This window comes from Lagenorhynchus albirostris, chromosome 6 (assembly GCF_949774975.1).
Source record: "Lagenorhynchus albirostris chromosome 6, mLagAlb1.1, whole genome shotgun sequence".
NCBI classification, from domain to species: Eukaryota; Metazoa; Chordata; class Mammalia; order Artiodactyla; family Delphinidae; genus Lagenorhynchus; species Lagenorhynchus albirostris.
The window spans coordinates 15,612,650-15,635,456 of NC_083100.1; the positions used below are offsets into that span (position 1 = coordinate 15,612,650).

General features: G+C 45.0%; 1 protein-coding gene and 1 long non-coding RNA gene across 3 annotated transcripts in view; one reads left to right on the forward strand and one right to left on the reverse strand.

The window, feature by feature from the left end:
* SGPP2 (sphingosine-1-phosphate phosphatase 2) overlaps positions 1–11,259 on the reverse strand; it is a 118,325-nt gene extending 107,066 nt beyond the window's left edge. The window contains exon 1 of the mRNA XM_060151995.1: positions 10,864–11,259. Within this exon, the coding sequence (XP_060007978.1) occupies positions 10,864–11,082 (219 nt within the window). The 5' untranslated portion in view covers positions 11,083–11,259. The remainder of the gene's footprint in view (positions 1–10,863) is intronic.
* On the forward strand, positions 10,154–22,061 carry LOC132522058 (uncharacterized). Of its 2 annotated transcripts, none has more exons than XR_009541049.1 (3): positions 10,154–11,478; positions 11,892–12,182; positions 21,771–22,061. It is a non-coding gene; the product is annotated as an uncharacterized LOC132522058 (long non-coding RNA). The 2 variants fall into 2 exon arrangements; XR_009541050.1 differs by lacking the exon at positions 21,771–22,061 and adding an exon at positions 14,415–15,446 and having other exon boundaries at positions 10,154–10,274.
* The last annotated feature ends 746 nt before the right edge of the window (positions 22,062–22,807 follow it).

Genomic DNA, 22,807 nt, shown 5'->3' on the forward strand with positions numbered 1-22,807 from the left:
TTAGGAGAATATTGGTCAAGAGTACATAGGAATTGTTTGTACTATTTTTGCAAACTTTTTAAAGTTTTATTTCAAAATGAAAGTTAAAAATAAGAATGTTTTAAAGAAAATACTTGATGCTGTCCTTTATTCATAAAAACCTAAGTGTCCATAAACAGTAGAATTGATAAATAAATTATGTTTGTGCAATGGACGCTGCAGGGCATGAAAAATGTACATCCTATATGACTCATTTATGTGAAGTTCAAGAAGAGGTGAAACTATGCTATGGTGACGGAGGGAAAACAGCAGTTACTGGGGGTTAGAGTGGTATCGACTGGCAGGAGCGGCCTGAGGGAGCTTTTTGAGTTTCTGGAACTGCACTATATCTCTACCTGGGCAATAGTTACCGGGATCTAGACATACAGTCAAATTTATCAGGTTGTACATTTAATATCTCTGCACTTATTATACTGAAGTTATAATAAAGAAAAAGAAAATGGACAACAAGAAGATAAAGAATGCTGACAACGGGCTAGCAGTCTTGCATTGCTGTTCAGAACAATAATTGAGATACATTTTCCAAAAAGCAATTTGGTAGTTAGCGTGAAGAGCTCTGAAATATGCTTCTCTTCCAGTTCTCAGGAAGCAATTAAATATTTAAACTCCAGTTGAAGTAAAAGATAAACAATGAAACAACAAAATACATACTTTAGGAAATGCTTTAAAAAATTAAGTTACAATCGTATGATAAACTATAATACAACTATTAAATCATATAATTAAAGAATGTTCGGTTATGTGGGGAAATGCTCACGATATGAGTGACCAATGTTGATCCCAGTATTATACGTGCATAGGATGTTGATAACTTAAATATTCTATATTTTCATAGAGAGAAAAGGAAACAATACTCTAAAACTTTAATATTTTTCTCTGGGTTGCAAAATTATGACAGGATTTTGTTTTCTTCTTTATACTTTTCGGTGTCTTCCACTATTTCTAACATAAACATGCATTCCTTTAATAGTAGAAAAGCATAAAAATTAATTCCAAAGTATTGGACACCTTCCTAGTTGAAAAAAAAAATCAAACAATCAAAATTCAGAAAGGAGAAGAAAACCAACGAATTTCTAACACAGCCTCCTTTAACTTGTCACGCTTTTAACAATATCTTTGATGTTCTATTTCACGGCTACCTTTTAAGTCACCTATCAAGAGGGGATGATTTTTTTTTTAACTGCAAAAAAAAAAAAGTTCACCTATGCCCTTTCCACACCAATTAAGCCCCGGTCTCTCAGCTGCCAACATTTTACCCCCAGGAGCCCTCTTCTCACCATCATCAACTCTTCCTCCACTCAAGAGGAGTTCCTGCTTTGAGGAGCTGTTTCCCATAAAATTCTATGAGAACAAAGTTTTTGCCACTTGGAAAAATCAAAACGTACCCGGAGATGACAGAGGACATTTCTCCTGGAGGCATGATTACAAATACATGGCATTAACAAAAGCAAGTATGAACCCAGTGTTTTGTTTTGGATCGTTTCATCTTGTTTTATTAAACAAAGAGGTATAAAACTGCCATAAGCATTTGGAGGACTAGAGGTAATATTTCAAAATAGTTTGAGGAAACCATTACTCCCCTTCCCAAGATTCCTAACCGCGCCCTCAAGATCTCTGGTGGTTCACTCATCTCCCTCCCATCCACCCTGGCCCATGCCTGAGGATTTTTTCTTTGTTTTCAAAACAGTTTGCTAATTAGCCCACACAGTTTGAAGCAAGAGTGAGAGGAAAAAAATGTGAATCAGTCTTGACCGGATTTTTCCGTATCTCGTTTTCTTAATATGCAGAAAGTATCTCACCAGGCAAGCAGAATTGTAAAGACCAGTGGATGCCCCAATTTTAGGATTTCCATAGTTTTCTAACACAGATAGGAGCCTTCTATATGTGTTGCCAGGAGACACTGACAGTATTTTCTCCCAGGAAAATTGTATGCCAAATAAAATGTAAGAAGAATGCCTTTGCTCGAGACATAATTCTTATCAGGACAACAGAGGATTTAATCATTAACTATACCCACAGAGGTGAAAGTGCTTTTAAAATTGGAAAATTTCAACACCTCAATTATAAGAAAGGTAAAATTAGATTAGACTTGCTGTCAACAGCCTTCCTAAAAAAAGCATAGTTATCTAATCACATTTTAAAGGTTGACAGGTGTTTCACCGTCATCAATTTTTAGCAATACCTGAACTCCCTTCACGGTGTCCAACAGAAGACAGCAAACCAATAAAAAAGTTATTCATTAATCAAAACCTTCATCAGTTTCCTGGTAAAAAGGACAGAGCTTACACTGAAAAAAAAGCCATTAAGCTAAAGAAAGACACAGCCAGGTAAAGTGGTCAGGGGTAAAATGACCCCAGTTCTGACAGGAGAGGGCAGGCGGCCACATTTCTGCCAAGAAAGAAAATGTTGAGTTTAGCACACCCTTACATGCTTCATTCAACAGGGATCGTTAAGTACCTGTTGACAGGTTAATATGTTCCAAGCATATGTTAGACTGGGGATGCACAGGTGAGGAAGAGGACCCTGGTCCCTCCCTCACAGCGCCCCCCCGCAGCCCCCATTCCCAGCTTCACAAAAATGCTAGAACTAATGATTTAATTCCAATTATGTGCAAGTCTTCGGAGCACTAGAGACCAGCATGTTCTGGTTGCAAGTGGAGAGCCACTCAGGTCCCCTCCAGTGAGAGGAGTTGTAGTCATCCTCAGAAGTAAGGAAATACACCTGCAGCGGTGTGAGCCTCACCCTGAGCGATTCCAGCTCAAAGTCAGCAGTCCTCTAGCACCTCCCCCCTCCGAAGGGGAGTCTCACTCAAGACTTGGCTTCTTTCTCCACGTGGAGTTTTTCCTGCTGCTTTTACCACCCACTGGTGCAGCCTTTCTGCCCTCGTCTCTGCTGTGGACATCTGCCTTGCTACTGCTTTTTCTGTCTCAAGGCTTCTGTTTATGACCTCCTTTTTCTCTCTCAAGTCCATCACGACTCTACCATTTATGTCTCTACGTCTGGGGTCTGGGTCTTCCATTCAGAGTCCCTAAGGGAGCGATCTGATTGGTTCCATTAGTCACTCTCCATTACGCAGTATCCCAATTAGGTGAAGTTCCCGTGCAAGGCCATTTCATAAGATGCTGACCAGCCTAAAGAGGCTGCTTTTGACTCAAGGGCTGACCCCGATCCAGTCAGCTTGTAGCCATAATGATGGGGTCCCCTGATTCAAAACATGGCAACCTACATCTTAAGAAACCATTTGTGGTCTCTTTCCTCCTAAGGCATTTACAGGCGCAGGAGACACTCAAAGTATCACCAAGAACCCAAAACAGATACTAAGGCTTGATTTAACATTAATTCCATATTTGCTGTTGTTTGAATATAACATCGCCGTTTCTATTTTTTGTTTTTTTTTTTTGCGGTACGCGGGCCTCTCACTGTTGTGGCCTCTCCCGTTGCGGCGCACAGGCTCCGGACGCGCAGGCTCAGCGGCCATGGCTCACGGGCCCAGCCGCTCCGCGGCACGTGGGATCTTCCCGGACCGGGGCACGAACCCGTGTTCCCCGCATCGGCAGGCGGACTCTCAACCACTGCGCCACCAGGGAAGCCCAACATGGCCATTTCTTAAATGCTTTAGCACCAAGTCCCTCAGTGCCCCACAGAGGCATTGCCATTCAATCCCACACTCTTTCCGATTAAGCACACTGACACCCGAGAACCTTTCTCAGCACCGCGCCTGAGTTGAAAATTCTGATTTGGCACATGGGATGAAATTGATTTGCCATCCCCCTGTCTATAGGATGAAGTCCAAGTTCTGCAGGAAGCCACACTAAGGGTTTAGCCTGAAACTCTGGCTCTAGCTCAACACTCTATCCAACCTAACCTCACCAGTTTCCTTACACAACGTATGCTGGATATTCTCCATTCGTCCTTCCAGATCCACTCTCCATGTTTCTCCAGGGAGGCCGACCTTCTCGGATTGCATCAGCCCAAGCTCCCTGGCTTCTGGTTGAATTTGGACGAGGAGAGGTATTGGCAGGATATGAGAGGGCACACAGAGAAGAAGTGTGAGATGTATTTCCCCCTCTCCTCCCGCCTGGCTGTGGCTCCTTCTCTACTAAAGGCCTCAGCTCCAGTCAGGGGCCTCTCTCTGACAGCTAAGCTCTCCTTGGGTCCGGGGTTACCAGACGCTATCCTCTCCCCTTGCCTTTCTAGGCTGAAGTTGCCTGTTCCAGGATACTTCATCCTCCCGTGCTGATTTTTTTCCAGCCCTGCCTACACCTTTGTAAATGATCCCATCTTTGAACTTCCTTCAATTACCAACCCCCTTTTAAAAAATTTTAAATAGACTTTTATTTTTTTAGAACAGTTTTCAATTTACAGAAAAATTTATTTTCTTCTATTTATTTAATTATTTTGGGCCATGCTGCATGGCTTGTGGGATCTCAGTTCCCCCGACCAGGGATTGAACCTGTGCCCCTTGCAGTGCAAGTGAGGAGTCCTAACGCTGGACTGCCAGGGAATTCCCAATTTATAGAGAAATTTAGAACATAGTATAGAGAGTTCCCACGTATTCCACATTCTTCCCATATACTCTGCAGCCCGTTTCCTGATCTTTAACGTCTTATTAGTATGATTCATTGGTTACAACACTAACGGGTTATTTTTAACCAAGGTCCATATTCTTTTCAGACTTCCTTAGTTTTTACTGAATGTCCTTTTTTTCTGTTCTAGGGGCCCATCCAGGACTCCACTTAGTAGTCATATAGTAGTAGTCATATAGTAGACACTTAGTAGTCATATCTCCTTAGGTTCCTCTTGGCTGTGACAGTTCCTCAGACTTTCCTCGTGATTGATGACCTTGACAGTGTTGAAGAGTACAGGTTTTTTGTAGAATGCCCCTCAAATGGGATTTGTCTGATTTCTTTCTCATGATTAGAATAAGGGTTTGGGTTTGGGGGAAGAAGACCACAGAGGTGAAGTGACATTTTCAACATGTGTCAAGAGTATATCGTTGCAATACAAACCAAGAACACATCCATCATCATGACTTATCACTGATGACGTCAGCCTTGACCACCTGGCTGAGGTAGTGTCCATCAGGTTCCTACATTGTAAAATCACTCTTTTATTCCCCCCCCCTTTCCATATTGTACTCTTTAGAAGGAAGTCACTGTGTGCAGCTCACACTTAAGGAGAGGGAAGTTATGCTTTCTCTCCCTGAAGTAGAGTAGAACCTATGTTATATCGTTTTTTCTTTCTTCTCTTTTTCTTTGGTAAATTGAGGTAAAATATGCATAACATAGAATTTGCCACTTTAACCATTTTTAAGGGTTTCAATGACCCCTTATCAGTAGGCCATCTGTCTCCTGCTGGGACTCTTATTATACCCAAGTTGAACTTGTCACTATTCATCAAAAATAATAACGTGTCTTTATGTTTTATTACATGAGATTTCCATGTAAAGAAAAGAGATTCTCACATTTTCATCTACTTGCCTCGTACTTGACTCAAGATGTCATGGGCTCCCCTAGGGATCACCATTACTCCTGCTACTGTCTCCCTGACCACGTATTTCTCCTTCTATACTCTAGCACTGGTTGCATTGCACCATTTTCTTGGTGGCTTTCCCAGGGCAGGAACTAAATCTTATTTATCTTTGTATCTTTAAGGCTGAGGACGGTCTCAGAAACCCAGTAGCTGATCAATAAATATTAGCTGGAAATAAAGGAAGCAAAGATGAGATAGAAGCAGAAGTGGCTTATTTTCTCCAAAGATTAAAGAGAATGTTAATACCTAAGATTGGTGAGGGTATAGGAAAACCTGCACTCCTAGTTACGTATCCCTCCACCCTTTCTGTGGGACAAGTTGGTAATACCTATAAAAAGCCAAAATATAGGCATATTTCTACCCAGCAATTACAAGTCTGGAAATTTAAATTAAGAAAGCAGTCAAAGACTGACATCAGTCTTGGCCATGATTTTTGGATTTGACACCCAAAGTCGAGGCAGCGAAAGCAAAAATAAACAAGCTGGACTACATCAAACTAAAAGCCTTCTTCACAGCAAAGGAAATTCATCAATAAAATGAAAAGGCAACCTAACTAAATGAGAGAAAATAATTGCAAATCATATATCTGATAAGAGAGGTTAATTTCAAATATACACTACCAAAAGTAAGGTAGTTAGCTAGTGGGAAGCAGCCGCATAGCACAGGGAGATCAGCTCAGTGCTTTGTGACCGCCTGGAGGGGTGGGATAGGGTGGGAGGGAGGGAGACGCAGGCGGGAAGAGATATGGGAATATATGTATGTGTATAACTGATTCATTTTGTTGTGAAGCTGAAACTAACATACCATTGTAAAGCAATTATACTCCAATAAAGATGTTAAAAAAAAATATTAAGAACTAATACAACTCAAGAGCGAAAAACCAAACAACCCAATTTAAAAATAGGCAGAGGGGGTTTCCCTGGTGGCACAGTGGTTGAGAGTCCGCCTGCCGATGCAGGGGACACGGGTTCGTGCCCCGGTCCGGGAAGATCCCACATGCCGCGGAGCGGCTGGGCCCGTGAGCCATGGCCGCTGAGCCTGCGCGTCCGGAGCCTGTGCTCCGCCACGGGAGAGGCCACAACAGTGAGAGGCCCGCGTACCGCAAAAAAAAAAAAAAAAAAAAAAAAAAATCAGGTTGAACATTTACCGAGTGATTATCTTTGGGCAGTGGTATAATGGGCATGGATTTAACTTTTTCTTTGTATTTTTCCAAGTTTTCTCATCTGAACAATATCTGCAACTAGAAAAAGATCAAATGTACCTTTTCAAAGTGGCTTCTTTTGTCATTTCCTACCTGAGCATCCACCTGAAGATAATCAAAACCTGAAGACTGATCTGTCGGCCAGTTTAGATATAATCAAGCCCAGACATCCACAGCCACCACGACCTCTGCTTCCAGCCATCACCACCCTTGTCCTGAACACACTAAGGTGGTGGACCCCAGGGGAAGAGAATTCAGAGCTTCCCCCTTCTGTTTGCCAGCTTCTCTGGGGTCCCACTTCTGACCTGGATCCTGGACATTGTTTTTTTGTCTGTTTTGTTTTTAAAGCCCCTCTAACTGACTATAATGTACAGCACAGTTGGAAACCCATGGCTCTATTCTACTCTGCCCACTTTGCAGGTGGGACAACAGAGGCCCAGAGAAGTTCAGAATGATCCCAGGGCAGACCTAGATCCTGGTCTTTTGATTCCTGGTCCTTTGCACTTAAGCAAACCAATAAAATCAAGGGTGGGGTTTTGTAGATTGACAGACTCGGAGCACCCCAAATGTTTCAAGAGGAAAACGGGGAGTGCAAAAAGACTTCTAAAAATAACCTAATTTCGATCCCTTCCCCAATCCAAGTTTAGAACTATGTCAGAGCAAATAGTTATCCGAAAGTATTTATTGAGCACAGTACAGTTTGGAAAGATTAACCACGGTCTAACATAACAATGGGAAAGGCACTACAAAATCTAACTTAATGCAACGGTGTTGAGTGAGCGAAGATGATAGAAATCAAAATACCATTGTATTCAAGGTTGGCTTTATCCCAGAACAAATAAACATAATTCCGCCCAGGCCTCTGCCCTCCTAGCTGGGTCCTAGGACCCCTGTCTCTTTCTCCTGGTGACTGCCAAGAACGTCCTCCTCTGGTTACCCTTGCAAACCAGTTACACCTGTAAACCAAAAGCAATAGTTTCTCTTTCCATTCAGTCTCTACCCTGCCCCCAACCAGTCCTAACACCTCACACCTTCCCAATGAGACAGATAGAATGAAGCCTCGGATTGTTTCCCTGGAAGGCGTGCACAGTAGAAAGAAGTTTAGACTTAAGTCACCGATCTGACCGTGTGATATCTGGAAAGCCCTCAACAAAGCATTCAGCTCTTTAGGACGCAGACCTTTTCTGTCTGTGACATGCATGGCTACTGGGAAATCTATGAGGGCCAGTCTGATTTATTCAATGACAGCTTTGTGCAAGCCCAGCCCAGACCTGGTTTGTAAACGTGTAGTTAATCTTGAAGCTAGTGGCGTGGGGTGTTACAAGAATGTGTAATGGAAGCCCTCACTTAGTCACTTCCCTACTTGTCCCTGCTTTAAGCAGTACAAGAAATACAGAAAACATGGGAGGTGAGAAAGATTAGATTTGTTGCAATCTAAGAACAACTTCGATTGTTGAAGAAAACAACTTCACTATTGTTTGAAGTGTCTTAAATCAATACCCTGGTGCTGCCTGACTTCTAAGTTATGTGGAAAAATTTGATTTTCAATATTTACGCTTCAGTTTTAAAAAATCCTCAATTTCTTATCTTGAATTCTTAGCTCCCTCTTTTTCACGATATAGTGAGTGAAGGGTGTTAGATGGGAAGGGGGAAACCCCACCATTGGCCTCACCGAATGCCCGGGTTGTTCAAGCAGCAAGACACGTCTCTGCAAGAATATCTGCTTGTTTTGCTTTTAAAGCGCAATTTTATATTGCCATCCACACTCATTAGTTTACAAAATTCACCGATCTCCCACATGCCGGGCCATGAGGAGAAAATACTGAGCAAGCTAGACAAGTTGCGTGCATTCTTAGAGCTTATCATTCACTGGAAGAGGCGGCCAATAATCAGATATCTGCACAAAGGTGTACCAGGACAATGTGATAACTGCTGTGAAGAAACACAGGAGCAAAGAGAACCCATAAAAGGAGGACGGAGACTGGAAGGTGAGTGAAAGTGTCTCCTGAGGAATTGACCTTTGAAACTGAAGGATGAATGGGAGTTTATTTAGAGAAAGGACAGGGAGCTCAGGCAGGCACAGGCCACAGGCCAGGCAAAGGCCAGAGGCCAAGGGGAAGAGTAGCTGTTGGAGAGAAGTTTTGTCAGCTGTCCCCTTAAGGTCTTATCAATTATACGGGGCAGGTATGCAATTGTTTTCTTTTGGCAACTCCACCTGTACTTGCAAAGTATTAATCTTTCCAAGTCACTTGACACCAACCCACCTTTAAAAACATTAACCCATTATTTATCAAGTGCTCTCATTTTTTCCCCATCACACACCAATGTGGTGATTTCTTATCATGAATTTTTAGCTCTCTTACTTTTACATGATGGATAGTGAGTGAGGTCGTGTGTAGGATGGAAAGGGGGCGACCCTTCCGTTTGGTTCACTGAATGATCAGGGTCTTCAGGTGGCAAGATAACACCTCTCTACAAGAAAATCTGCTCATCTCGCTTTTAAAGGGCAAGATGGTCCTTTTCCAGAATTGAAAGTTACATGACTAAGGGTAATGTTTAAAACAGTTTGAGAAACACTAAGGGGAAAATGCGCTCTTCGCCAGCTTCCTGAATTAGGGAGACAGAGTAGACCCTTGAGGAGAGAGCAACAGAGAGCTGCCCGTGCATCTGCCTGTGGGTATAAAGTGTGTGTGCACAGAAAACGCCAAACAGCATTTCAGGATGGAGACTGGTTCTTATTCCTTCCCTCTGCCCCATTTTAAAGACAACGCGAGAGGAAAGGGGAAGGGGAAAGGGGGCTCTCAAACTCATCTAAAAGTTACTGGGTGTCATGGGGACAGAGAATGAACAACAAGAGATGGAAAAAAAAATACTACGCAGGAAGATTTCTCTGGACTGGAACCCACCCCCCAGCCTCTAAATAAATCCTACAATTTAATGCCCATAATATTCCATCGCACATGGAAGCCAGGTTCTTCATAATTCCTCAGTTACTAGATCTAGAAATCTACACATAAAGGCCATCCTGCTGTCACCAAAACTTTTAGGAAGAAAAATACGCGGTTTCCTCCACCACCCCCGCCAAGAGTTGTAATTAATACATTGTTTCAGTTTTCATTTGCCACACTTTCTACCTCCCCTCCCCAGAAGGGCAGCTTCTGTGGCGGCCCAGGGCATCTCATAGCTGCAGGGAGCCCTCCCTCCCAGAGGGCAGCCCTGCGCCCCGGCAGACAGCAGCCCCGGCACATTAGCATCTGCAGCCTGTCTGGGCCCTCCCCTCTGGAGTCCCTGTGCACTGCGACGACGCGCTGGCTTCCCAAAGCCGCAGTGGATTGTGTAACCACACTGTGAACGCCTAGAGGACAGCGTGGTTAGCTTCACTCCTGACAGCATCTGTTAAAAGTCACTGGTGCCAGTTAATAAGAGACCCACCAGGCAGGAGGGACCCTAAGACTCTGGGGGAAGGAGAGAGCGAAGCGCTGTCTGGACGACATCACTGGAGGTAGGGGGTGGGCTTTATAAATCTCTCCAGCAGCAATATTTAAACCCGAAATTCTGTCCTTAGAGCTGGCGTTGCAGGACGGTGAAGGGCGCGCAGAGCCCCGCTCCACGCCTTTAGTGCGGATCAAAGAAAGGGGGATGGGCGGAAACTCAGAATCCTGGGGGGGAGTAGTCAGAATTTCTCCTCAGGGAAGCCTCTTGTGAAAATGCAAGGACGTCTCCGCTCCTCTTTTCAATTATGTAACTCTTACACATTTGGGAGAATACGCATGAACATAAATTTAATTACTTATGAAACTAGAAAGTCTCCAAATAGGCTGCATTTAAAGCTCTGGGGGCTTCTGAAGTCTTACTAGACCTGGTTGCCACCTGGCAGCGTTAGAGGATGTCATCCTAGGGATTGGACTCCCACCCACCCCTCCCTGGTACCCACAGCGCGGGCAGCCGGGTCGCCGCTAGGGTATGGGGCCCTCTCGGCACGGCAGGATCGGCGCGCACCCACCGCCGCGTCGCCAGGACCAGCAAGTCCGCAGGCGGCGGGGCGAGCTGTCCCCTCCCCCCACCACCGCGAACACCTGGCCCGCGGTTACCTGCGGGACCGCGACTCTCCGCAGCCCACTGGCCGGCTCCCCGGCGCCCCTGCCTTTGGCTGCGGGGAGATGCCCGAGCCCGGGCGCCCGCGCCGCGCCCTCCGCGGGGCCAGCACAGGGCTCGCCGGGGCCTTCATCCGGCGCGGGGAAGAGCCCGCAGCGGCGCTGGAAGCGGGCGACGAGCTGGGAATCCTGCAGGCTCCAGAGCAGCTCGGCCATGGTGATCCCGGGGCCGCCGCCGCCACCACCACCCGGTGCCCCCCGCTCGCACCGTCCCTCCTGCCTTCGCCCTCGCCGGGCCGGGCGCTCGGGGTGGCGGGCGGGGCCCGGGGCGCCAGCCAACAGGTGCGCCGCTCGGGTCCTAGCGCCCGCCCCGCGCACGCGGACGTCCAGGTGTTCGCCTTGACCTTGCGCCAGGCACGTCCGCCCTCTTTTCCTTCCCGGCGGGCCCGGGCAGGCTCGGGCGATCCCCGGCGTCCGGCCCGCTCGGAACTGGGCGAAAGGGTACAGGTGTCTACACCGCGCCTCTCTGCGCCCGAGCGCGCCTCCTCCACCCCTCCCGGCTGGTGCAGAAGTGCTACCTAATGGGGAGCGGCCGAGCACGTGTGGGCCTGCGTGAGTCCATCCTGGCGTGCGCCGGCTGATCGCTTAGTGACCTTCCTTTCACTTTTGAGCTCAAGGGGAGGTCTGATTTCTCCTCCAGCTCCCCGCATCCCGCCTGTAGTCCTGCCTTTGCCCACCTCCGGCAGGTAGAGGGAGCCCCCCTAGGGAAGATTCCCAAGTTCTTACCAAACTCTGCGTGATGCAACGTCTCCCCACGGGCCCAAGCTTCTTTGACCTTGCTCCACCGAGGAGGTTCGAAGTGGATCCTGAGTCATCCTCTGCGTCCCTACCCTTGCCCTTGTGATTTGGCAACTGGGGAACACTTTGAGGCAGGTGGAAAGGAAAATTGATTCTTTCTTGGCTTTCCGCATTAAGAAAGATGGTGGTTGCCCCTCTCCTACTTCTTTTTTCCGCTCTGCCTCTAGACCTTTAGACCCGAAGAGAACAAGGTGTTGAAGGACCGCGAGGAGGTTGACTTCTCCCCACACCTGCACCTGCTTTAGGGATCTCAGCAGAACAGCAAAGAAAACATCCTGCTGGTCGACCTTGGTTTTCCCTCCTCCCTCCTGAATCTTCTAGCGGCACGGCACTTCCTCACAGGGAGTGAAAGGCAACAGTCAAATTAGGCCCAGATGACCTGCTTGCAACGAAAGTGCAACTCAATCCTTCTGTCTTCAGTCTGCAGCTGAAGGCTGAGCATTTCCTGGTGGCCCAGGGTAAGTCCTGCCAAGTATTTGGTTGCACAAATGACTATGGAGGAACACCTGCCACGACCTTGTTTATCCAGATGTCAATTCAGGTCTTTGGGATGTAGCTTTCAAGGATGACTGGTCTCCCTCATGCCTGAGTTTCCTCTCTCCTTCCCAGTCCTGTCTGGTGAGCAAAATCAAGGTGGCTGAGAGAGCAATGAAACTATTGGGAAATACCGTTCCCCACTTAACTCACAGAAGAAGTACAGAGCTGCCGTCACAATCCAGCTGTGTCACACACAGAGATGTTCAATCCTAGAAGCAGAAGGCTTCTCTCCTCAATGTTGCTGTCATTTACAGTCACTGGGACCAAACCCTGTGGTTTAGTTTGTTGTTGTTTTTGTGGTTTAGTTTTAACAGCTGGAATTGTAGTGGTTTCGGACCTGTTCTTTTATTTTTTTAATATTTTTTTATTTATTTATTTTTTGGCTGCGTTGGGTCTTCGCTGCTGCGCGGGGGCTTTTCTCTAGCTGTGGCGAGCGGGGTCTACTTTTCCTTGCTGTGCGCGGCCTTCTCATTGTAGTGGCTTCTCTTGTTGCAGAGCAGGGGCTCTAGGCACGTGGGCTTCAGTAGCTGTGGATCGCGGGCTCTAGAGCGCAGGCTCAGTAGTTGTGGCGCACGGGCTTAGTTGCTCCGCGGCATGTGGGATCTTCCCAGACCAGGGATCGAACCCATGTCCCCTGCACTGGCAGGCAGATTCTTAACCACTGCACCACCAGGGAAGTTCCAGACCTGTTCTTTGTATGTGTTAAAAGAAATATGTTCCCCATGAAGACACTTGAGTGATGTTATCTCCCAAATTCGATGCTTTGATTTTCCTTTCTCCCGATTAGGAAAAAGAGGCAAAGCCAAACGTGGCACATGGAGCATAAGGCCAAAAATCACATATTCAGACAATGCATTATATCCCCTTGGGGACCAGGTACTGCCTGCAGCTTCCAGTGGCTTGTGATGTCACAGTGTGCCTCACTTTCCTCCTGTGATGAGATGAGAATCCTCACTTCTTGTCTTTCTTATATGGCTGGGGTGGCCGTGCTTGGCTTGTGGCAGTATTACTCCAATCTCCTCCTCTGTTGTCACAGGGCATTCGCCCTGCATGACTCTCTGTGCTCAAATTTCCCTCTTCTTATAGGGACACTAGTCACTGGATGAGGCCTCATCTTAACATGATTACATCTGCAAAAAGGCCACAGTCACAGGTTCTGGGTGCACATGAATTTGGAGGGAATGCTTCTCAACCCAGTAAAGTACTTTCTCAGTGCCAGGCATGTGCTCAGTACTTTCATGCCATAACTAATTTAATCACACTTTATCCTCCCCGTGGCCCTCATCCTTCATGTATTTGACAATTGTGCATTTACTAGTGTCAGACACTCTTCTAGGCCTGGGGATACGTCAGTGAAAACACCAGAGGCCCTAGATCATGGAACTTATATTTTAGTGGGGGGACAGCTCATTTTAAAAATCAAATAAATCTGTACTTTTAGGAAGCGACAAATGCTATGGAGAGGAGCAAGGTGGGTGGGGTAGGGGGAAGACCTGTAGGTAAGTTGGTTACCTCCAAAAGGAGGATATTTGTGCAGAGACCTGAAAAAAAAAAGGAGCCCCCCCCCCCAATCCAGATCAGGAGAAACAGCATTCCGGACAGAGGAAGCTGCAGTTGCAAAGGCAGCCCAAGCTCAGCAGTGTCGGAGGAACCACCAGGAGGCCAGCCTGGCAGGGGAGGCTTGAGTGCAGGGATTGACTTGGGAGAGGTGGGACCAAGGAGGGCCATTTAGGGTGTAATAAGGAGTAATGCTCCCAGCTCAGAGGTAGGAAACTTGCCCACAGCCACACAACTAAGTGGCAGAAGGAGGATTCAACTCAGGTCTTTGTGACTCTAAAACGTATTCTTTCCATTACTAAATCACATTCTATCCCTAGAATTTATCTTTACTCTTGACTCTTGTATTGAAAAGTATTCCCAGTGTGTCATGAGTGCTCAGTAAACACTTAGTGAATGTTGTTCTAGACTAAGAGCACCCCTCACAGTTTTTAGAGCTTTGGGAGTTTAGGACTCATTTGCAAATTTTTGCATGTAAATTCTACAACCCCCAGAGGCAAGTCGTTTTATCTCTTTTTGTAGAGGAGAAAACTGAGACTCTGAGATGTGAAGTAATTTTTCCCAAAGTTACAAAATGTATTACATTCTCTTTTCAGGGTCTGCCATCTCACACTGCTCTTATGGGAGGATCTCCTTCCTCCTTCACCCACTCTCTTCCCAGGGGATGGGAAAGGAATGGGAGAGGAGATTGGCAGCCATCGTTTGAGCCATATGACCTGGCCCCCGGTCAGAGCTAATTGGCCCTGGGCTGGACACCACTTGACCAAACTTGGGATCATCAAACGCTTTCTCTTTGGGCATTTGGATTCACAGACCCCAGTTTGTATCTGTTGAACTAAGGAGAAGAAAATTCACAAACTGGAGACCACACCATGGGGCAGGCAAGTGGTCTTACTGCTGAGTGCTCACAAGGGAGAAGTAAAGCAGACACACAGAGAAGTTAGGAAACGCAAGCAGTTGATCCTGAGAGACAGCTCCGCGGTGCCTCATTCCAGCCACAGCGAAGGTCCTCCTAGCCTGGGTTCCCAAACTACCCCCGAATCCTTGGTAACAACTCCCCCATTTCTGTTACTTATGGCCTGAAGAGTCCTAACTCAGCCAGCCAGGAATTGACAGAACACGGAAATGGAGCAGCAACTCCCCACCTTCAAGTCACCATCAAGGGGTTACCAAAGCCCTGCCCACCGCTTGCTGCTGGAGGCTTCTTCTTGCTGCCATGGAAACCGATTCTGACCCCTCACCCCAGCCCATCAGGGTGCTGAAAAGGGCTGCAGAGTCCTGGCTTCCTAAGAGACTCTGGAACACAGTGAATCTATTGATATTTCACCTCATGGTGAATCAGACTGCTTTCTAGGCTTTGCTGGAAATCTAGTCACTTTCTGTGGGGAAGCCATTCTGAGATCCAAGCTAACTTTTGGCACATAACCCTTTCAAAATTTGCAGACTACTGTATATGTGAATTTGGTTACTGGCAGTCTTTTTTTAAAAGGGTAATTTATATCTTTGCATATATGTTACATAAAGTAACCAAAGATTAATAGCCTTAGCAGATTAGAGATACATCATTTGTTGACAAATGGATCAAAACCCCAGGCTCCAAGGACTGTCCAGATCACTGAAATTTTAAAATGTAAAGCATTAAACACAGCTTTTTCTTTCTTCTCCTTAACTAATGAAAAAAAATTTTTCTATTTAGACAGTTTCAATAAATCGTCAAACATAAATTCTTGGGGTGGGGGGAGAACCTTTCAGGCTGGGAGAAATTTCAGGTTAAAACCTCCCTGCTTAACTGAGCTTGGCTCTGCAACATTTCATCCTACAAATGGTTTAAAAGAAAACAGTTACAGGTGATGTTCCTGTAAACAGAGGGACAGAAAGAGGGAAAGCAGTAAGAAGAACGACTGGGAGCCTTGAATTTCTCCTGCAGCGAACAGGCAAGGAATGGTCCAGTCCGCATGCGCTCACAACCATGAGTGTTGGTCCAGTCCGCATGCGCTCACAACCATGAGTGTTGGTCCAGTCCGCATGCGCTCACAACCATGAGTGTTGGTCCAGTCCGCATGCGCTCACAACCATGAGTGTTGGTCCAGTCCGCATGCGCTCACAACCATGAGTGTTGGTCCAGTCCGCATGCGCTCACAACCATGAGTGTTGGTTAAGAGTTTGATTTCAGCCACGACTTCTTGGTTTGAATCCAGTTGAATCAAACCATATGAGACAAAATAGTTTTCCAATGAGTGTTGATGGATTTTGACCACTTTATGAGGAACACTGTAGGGCTTAGCCTGCTCTACCTAACTAAAGAACTTGAGGGAAGGGGGAGATCTCGTGCCAACCAATTTTAAAAGTCAGTCCTCTTTGTTTGGCTTATGCTTTGATAAAACATCAAACATCTACTAGAGAAAAGGGAACCATTTCTTCCAATTCCATCAGGCATGCATTGGGGTTGGTCAAGCTCATATACAGAGAGCCCCAATTTAAGACAAAAAATATATTTGACTGTTCACAAGTGGTCTATTAGGAGAGTCATTTTTATTCCTAAAGAATATTCCCTATTAGTAACACTCCTTGTTGAGTCCTTTCCAATAATCAGTTTCCTGGACACTTTTTTTTTTTTTTTTTTTGCGGTACACAGCCCTCTCACTGCTGTGGCCTCTCCCTTTGCGGAGCACAGGCTGCAGAAGCGCAGGCCCAGCGGCCATGGCTCACGGGCCCAGCCGCTCCGCAGCATGTGGGATCTTCCCAGACCGGGGCACGAACCCATGTCCCCTGCATCGGTAGGCGCACTCTCAACCACTGCGCCACCAGGGAAGCCCCCTGGACACTTTTATAATATGATTCAATTTACAGTTTCAGTTAACATAACACTTTCCAAGACTAGGTTTATTACCTAGATCTGGGTAGAACTGTACCACTTAGTTGTCAAAAATTTAAAACCTCATTTACTTCGGAATAAGCTTCCAAATCTAAGTGAAGCATTTGTGGTTATATTTCCTGGGTATATTCAAATTCATGAATCATCTACGAGCTAAAGGTGGATTGGAAAACTTCACAGACATTCATCTCCAATATGCATTGTGTAATAAACAAAGCAAGTCCCAGAATAATGTGGAACACTAGGTATAATATGTTGCTATTTATGTTTAAGATGTTAAAATACACGTTTGGTGTGTGTGCAGGTACATATATGTGCATACGTGCAAAAGATTTGAAAAAGGTCTGGCGTAAAATCACTCATTAACTAATGGTAGCTACCTCCTGGCATGGGATAGACTTTCAGTTTATCCCATGTGAACTGTTGATGCTCTGAAGTGGCCGTGACTCCAGGAACCCAGCACTCTGATTCAGTGGCCAAGCCACTTTCTTCTGGACTTTCAGTTTATCCCACGGCCACTTCAGAGCATCAACAGGTAGGAGCCCCACACCACCTGCTAGTGCCGGCACAGCTAAAACTGTGGGCCTGGGCTTCCCTGGTGGCGCAGGAGAATCTGCCTGCCAATGCAAGGGACACGGGTTTGATCCCTGGCCCGGGAAGATCCCACATGTCGCGGAACAAGTAAGCCCATGCGCCACAACTACTGAGCCTGAGCTCTAGAGCCCACAAGCCACAACTACTGAGCCCACGTGCCACAACTACTGATGCCTGCATGCCTAGAGCCCATGCTCTGCAACAAGAGAAGCCACGACAATGAGAAGCCTCCACTTGCCACAACTAGAAAAAGCCCGCACTCAGCAATGAAGACCCAACACAGCCATAAATAAATACATAAGTAAATAAATTTATAAAAAAAAAAACTGTGGGCCTTTGCTGTGCGAAAGGAAGGAGGACAATTTTAGGGGTTGTTATTCAAGTCAACAAAATTTTACCTTATAAATTCATTTTTTTTCTCTGTTTGATTTTTTTTTTTTTAATACTTCTAAGTTCTCTCTTTATCTCCAGCTGGAGGCCTAAAACTTACATTTCCCAAACTCGCTCTTGCTGGTAGAGTTCCAGTTTGGATTCCTCATATGAGAGAGGCTGGTGTGATATTTGAAAGGGAGAGGCAAGCAGAAGCACTTTTGCTCCGCAGTCCTGACAGTCTATTGTGGAGGCTTCTGGACCACAGACATGAGGCCTGGCAGCCTCTGGGGGTCTTGCTGTGAAGCGCCCACTTCCTGTGACTCACCGCAGGATCCCGTGATTCCTTTATTTCCTGATTACCTAAATGCCACTGGCAAATTCCCTATGTCCCCCATTCTGTTTTTCAATGGCTAATAAGCTTCTAATTTCTCTTTCTTTCTACTTCAGATAATACTGAGAGTAGTGTATTAGTTCTCCAAGGAAACAGAACCAACAGGAGATTATCTGTCTATCATTATCTATCTCTATCTATATATCTATATGTCTATATACAGAGAGGTATATATATATATATTCCAGTGTTGTCCAAGGCCATTTGGTCATTTATATTATTTATATATCTATACCTGGCCATTTATAAATATATTTATATATTTATATTATATTATATGTAAAATTTAAATATATAGATATATAAATATATCTATACGATTTATGTATCTATATCTATTTATATCACAAGATTTATTATAAGGAATTGGCTCATATGATTATGGAGGCTGGAATTCCCCAGATCTGTGGGGAGAGCTGGCAAGCTGGGGACTCAGGACAGCCAGTGGTGTCGTTCCAGTCTGAGTCCAAAGGCCTAAGAACCAGGGGAGGAGATGTAAGTTGGCACTTTACAAGCATTATCTTTAATCATCACAGCAACCAAAAAGTTTGGGAAAAGTTACTATTACCCTATTGGACAGATGAGAAAACTGAGATTTGGAAAGGTTAAATCACTCGCTATAAACTATAGCTTTAATCCATTATTCACTAGCATGATCAACTCACTAGTGGCCTGACCACTGAAGAGCAATCATGTATCTTAGGACATAAAGCAGCTTTTCTTCCACTCACCTGCTGTTGGGGAGAAGTCCCACTTCATCTCCTTACCCAGCAGTCCCCTGTGAAGTTCTTAGGAAGGCCAACATCACGTGTTGGACTGGTAAATAACTTGTAGCCCAGAGTAGCACAGAGGAAGGCAGCATCGAACTAGTCCATTCTGAAGGGATGTCCGGTTGGATGGTCTGCCCTCCTCCCCAGCTTGTTTCCAACTCCCTCCAGGATGTGGGGCTCTCTGCACATTTGGTGACCCTGCTCCTGGGTTGTTAGCACATTCTCCCAGCATTCTTCAAAAGCCATTGTAACTCCGAGATCTACAAAAACCATAGGAAGGGATCCTGAATCCTTCTTGGTCAGAGTAGATAAAGAAGACAAAAACAACAACAAAACAGGATGTGGTTCAATGCTGAATTGTTCAGCACCAAGTAAATGAAGAGCTGTTTTAATGTTTTAAGGATAGAAAATGGAGAAGAGAAATCAACATAGGCCTTGTCCTCCATGAATAAACGGTGTGTGGGAGGATATAGGCAGATATGGTAATGACTGTAATAGCCAAGCTGGGATCTAGGATGAAGCAATGGGGAAATAAGGGAGGTAGAAATTAATGACAACTGGAGGATCAAAGAAAGCACTAGAGAGGAGATAGGGTTTGAGAAGACCTATCTGTAGTGGGAAAGACTGTGACAAACAGAGACCATGGAAGGTTATAACAGACAGAAGACAAAAAACATAGCACAAAGAAAAGCAGAAACATAGAACAGTGTGGGTTGAAGTCTGGGAGGGATGTGAAAGGGAAGAATTATGTCAGAGATGGAGGGTGGATACGATAACAATATGGCCAGACCAGGATCTGCAAAGGGCGCTATCAACAGGCTGTATGTGGATGAAACTGAAATAACAAATTACTTTATTCTAGTCAATTGTTCAAATATTTTTCTAATTAGTAAATTCAATTATGAAGTTAGACTAATAAAATTGTGTTAAGTATTAATTTACACAAAAAGATATAGTTATTCAGTCTAGCACAGTTACTAAACTATACGTATTAGGTTAAAAAAATCATGAAAATAAGTTATTGTTTTAAGTTATTTTATGGGCTAGGGTAGGTTTCCAATGTACCGATTAAATTTTTTTTTAATTAATTAATGTATTTTATTTTTGGCTGCGTTGGGTCTTTGTTGCTGCACACGGACTTTCTCTAGTAGCGTCGAGCGGAGGCTACTCTTCATTGTGGTGCGTGGGCTTCTCATTGCAGTGGCTTCTCTTGTTGCGGAGCACAGGCTCTAGGCGTGCAGGCTTCGGTAGTTGTGGCACACGGGCTCAGTAGTTGTGGCTCACGGGATCTAGAGCACAGGCTCAGTAGTTGTGTTGCATGGGCTTAGTTGCTCCGCGACATGTGGGGTCTTCCTGGACCAGGGCTCGAACCCATGTCTCCTGCATTGGCAGGCGGATTCTTAACCACTGCACCACCAGGGAAGTCCCCGATTAAATATTTTTAAAAAGAAGAATTCCATTGTATGTAGGTCACACAAAGGGGTATTTATATTTTAATACAAATAATTATGTGCTTGGTTCATATGATACCATTAAAATGGATTAGGACCCATTTTTTTCTCAGATGATTTTGATCTATGTTCATTTTAAAATACAAAGGGAAAAGCTTCATTTCAATTAGCTTCATTTTAAAAAGCTTCAACTTTAATTAGACTCACAAAGATTATATAAGTAAATTATCTACCTCAGGTAAATTGTTTGGTAAAACTTGTGCTGCTTCAGGAGAGGATGACACCTCTAAAAATGATTATAAGGGGGCTTCCCTGGTGGCACAGTGGTTGAGAATCTGCCTGTTAATGCAGGGGACACAGGTTCGAGCCCTGGTCCGGGAGGATCCCACATGCCGCAGAGCAACTAGGCCCGTGAGCCACAACTACTGAGCCTGCGCATCTGGAGCCTGTGCTCCGCAACAAGAGAGGCTGCGATAGTGAGAGGCCCGCGCACCGCAATGAAGAGCAGCCCCCGCTTGCCACAACTAGAGAAAGCCCTCACATAGAAATGAAGACCCAACACGGCAAAAATAAATAAATGAATTAAAAATGATCATAAGGGAGAAAAACACGTTTGATGATAGGAACAGAGCTCATATGGCAGCTGGTCAACTAATGGATCCTGTAACCGGCAAAGAGATCAGCTTCTGCAGCTTAAGGAAGAAGCATAATCATGTTGCTAAAAATACACATCAGTGTTTAGTTCTTAGATAACAAATTGGCTGACACAGTACCAAACACATGAAGCTAAGAACATCTTGCAAAATATCTGTGACAAGGTACCCTGGGCCACAGTCATAGTAATACACCACTTTATCTTGGCTGTCAGACCAAATGTTCCCCCATTTGAAGAATGTACACAAAATTATCAGTGTGGCAGTGGAAGAAAACAACTCATGGAAATGTGAGATAATTACTCTGATAATCAAGTAAAGCAGAAGATATTATACATATATCACCAATTTCTATCCTCAAAATAGCTCCTTGTCACAGGGACCATTTGTTTTAATATGGTAAGACCAGATTCACCTTATTGCTTCTATAATTCAGGATGAGGAACACTAGATTTTAAGTCAACACATCTTAGAAGCTGTATTACCTAAGTCATGAATCCATTTCAATATTGACACTTAGCCTTCTCATCTATAAAATGGGGTTAATAAAACCACAGGATGCTATGGAAATAGAATAACAGTAAGATAAAAAAACAGAGGCTGGCAGAAATTATGCTCATCCTTTTTGTCTTGAATCCAAACTGAGTTGAAAATAAAATGAGGAATTCAACCTAATTGGTTGACTAGATTCTAGGGACTGATTCACAGTAAGCAGTTGTCACCCAACATCTCTCCCCTCTATTTTCTCCTTTAGTAATCGAAACCTATTTTTTTTTTCGAACCCTATTTTGTTCAGTGTGGCAATGAGCTTACTTGAAAGATTACCCTTCTCGGTCTTTCTTTCAGATAAATGTCATCATTGTCAAAGTTCTGGCCAATGGGAAGTATTACATTCTTCTTTATTCCTGCTCCCTGCAATGCAGAGGTGATAGCTGGAGTTCTAACAGCAATTTTGAACCAAGAGGTGACAAAGAAGATAGAAGTTATTCACTGGGGATGACAGGGCAGACAAATATTGCCCAGGTCTCTGTGGACCCTGTGGATCCAGCATACCACAGTCCCAGTCTATGTGTGGATTTCTTTTGCAAGTGAGCATAAACTCTGTGCTTATAAGACACTTTTATGTTGGGTTCTCTATTAAATACAGCTAAATGTAACTCTAACTCTTATGCCAAAATACCAATGTTTACAAAAAAGAACTGCAAATTATTCATTTACAGTGAAAAAATAATTAGAAGTCTTACGGGTCCAGGTAATTGAATACTTAGTATACTCTGTCCTCTAGAAATCTGTCTGGGGAGTAGAGAAAGAAAGTCATGGGGAAATTGCCATACAGTTTTTGTAGCTAGCTACATCAAGTCAGATATATTTTTTTTGGCTGCATTGGGTCTTCGTTGTGGTGCGTGGGCTTCTCATTGTGGTGGCTTCTCTTATTGTGGAGCACAGGCTCTAGGCGCATGGGCTTCAGTAGTTGCAGCACATGGGCTCAGTAGTTGTAGCTCACGGGCTCTAGAGCACAGGCTCAGAAGTTGCTCTGCAGCATGCGGGATCTTCCTGGACCAGGGCTCGAACCCGTGTCCCCTGCATTGGCAGGTGGATTCTCAACCACTGCGCCACCAGGGAAGTCCCCAAGTCAGAGATTTTGAGGACCCAGAATCCACATGGGGACTGACCTGCACTGGGGACCGCATCTCAAGCCCTCTGATCAGAGGATCTTCCCCTGGACAATACTGGGTGAACATGGCCCAATCTCCCTGCTCCCACCACTGGCAGATATTCTCCCTTCTGAAGATACAGTCTTTCTTTAAATGAGTCATCAACATCAACAAGACTCTCGTGGGACCTGCTGCTACTGTTTTTACAGACTGAAGACTGACCTTTTC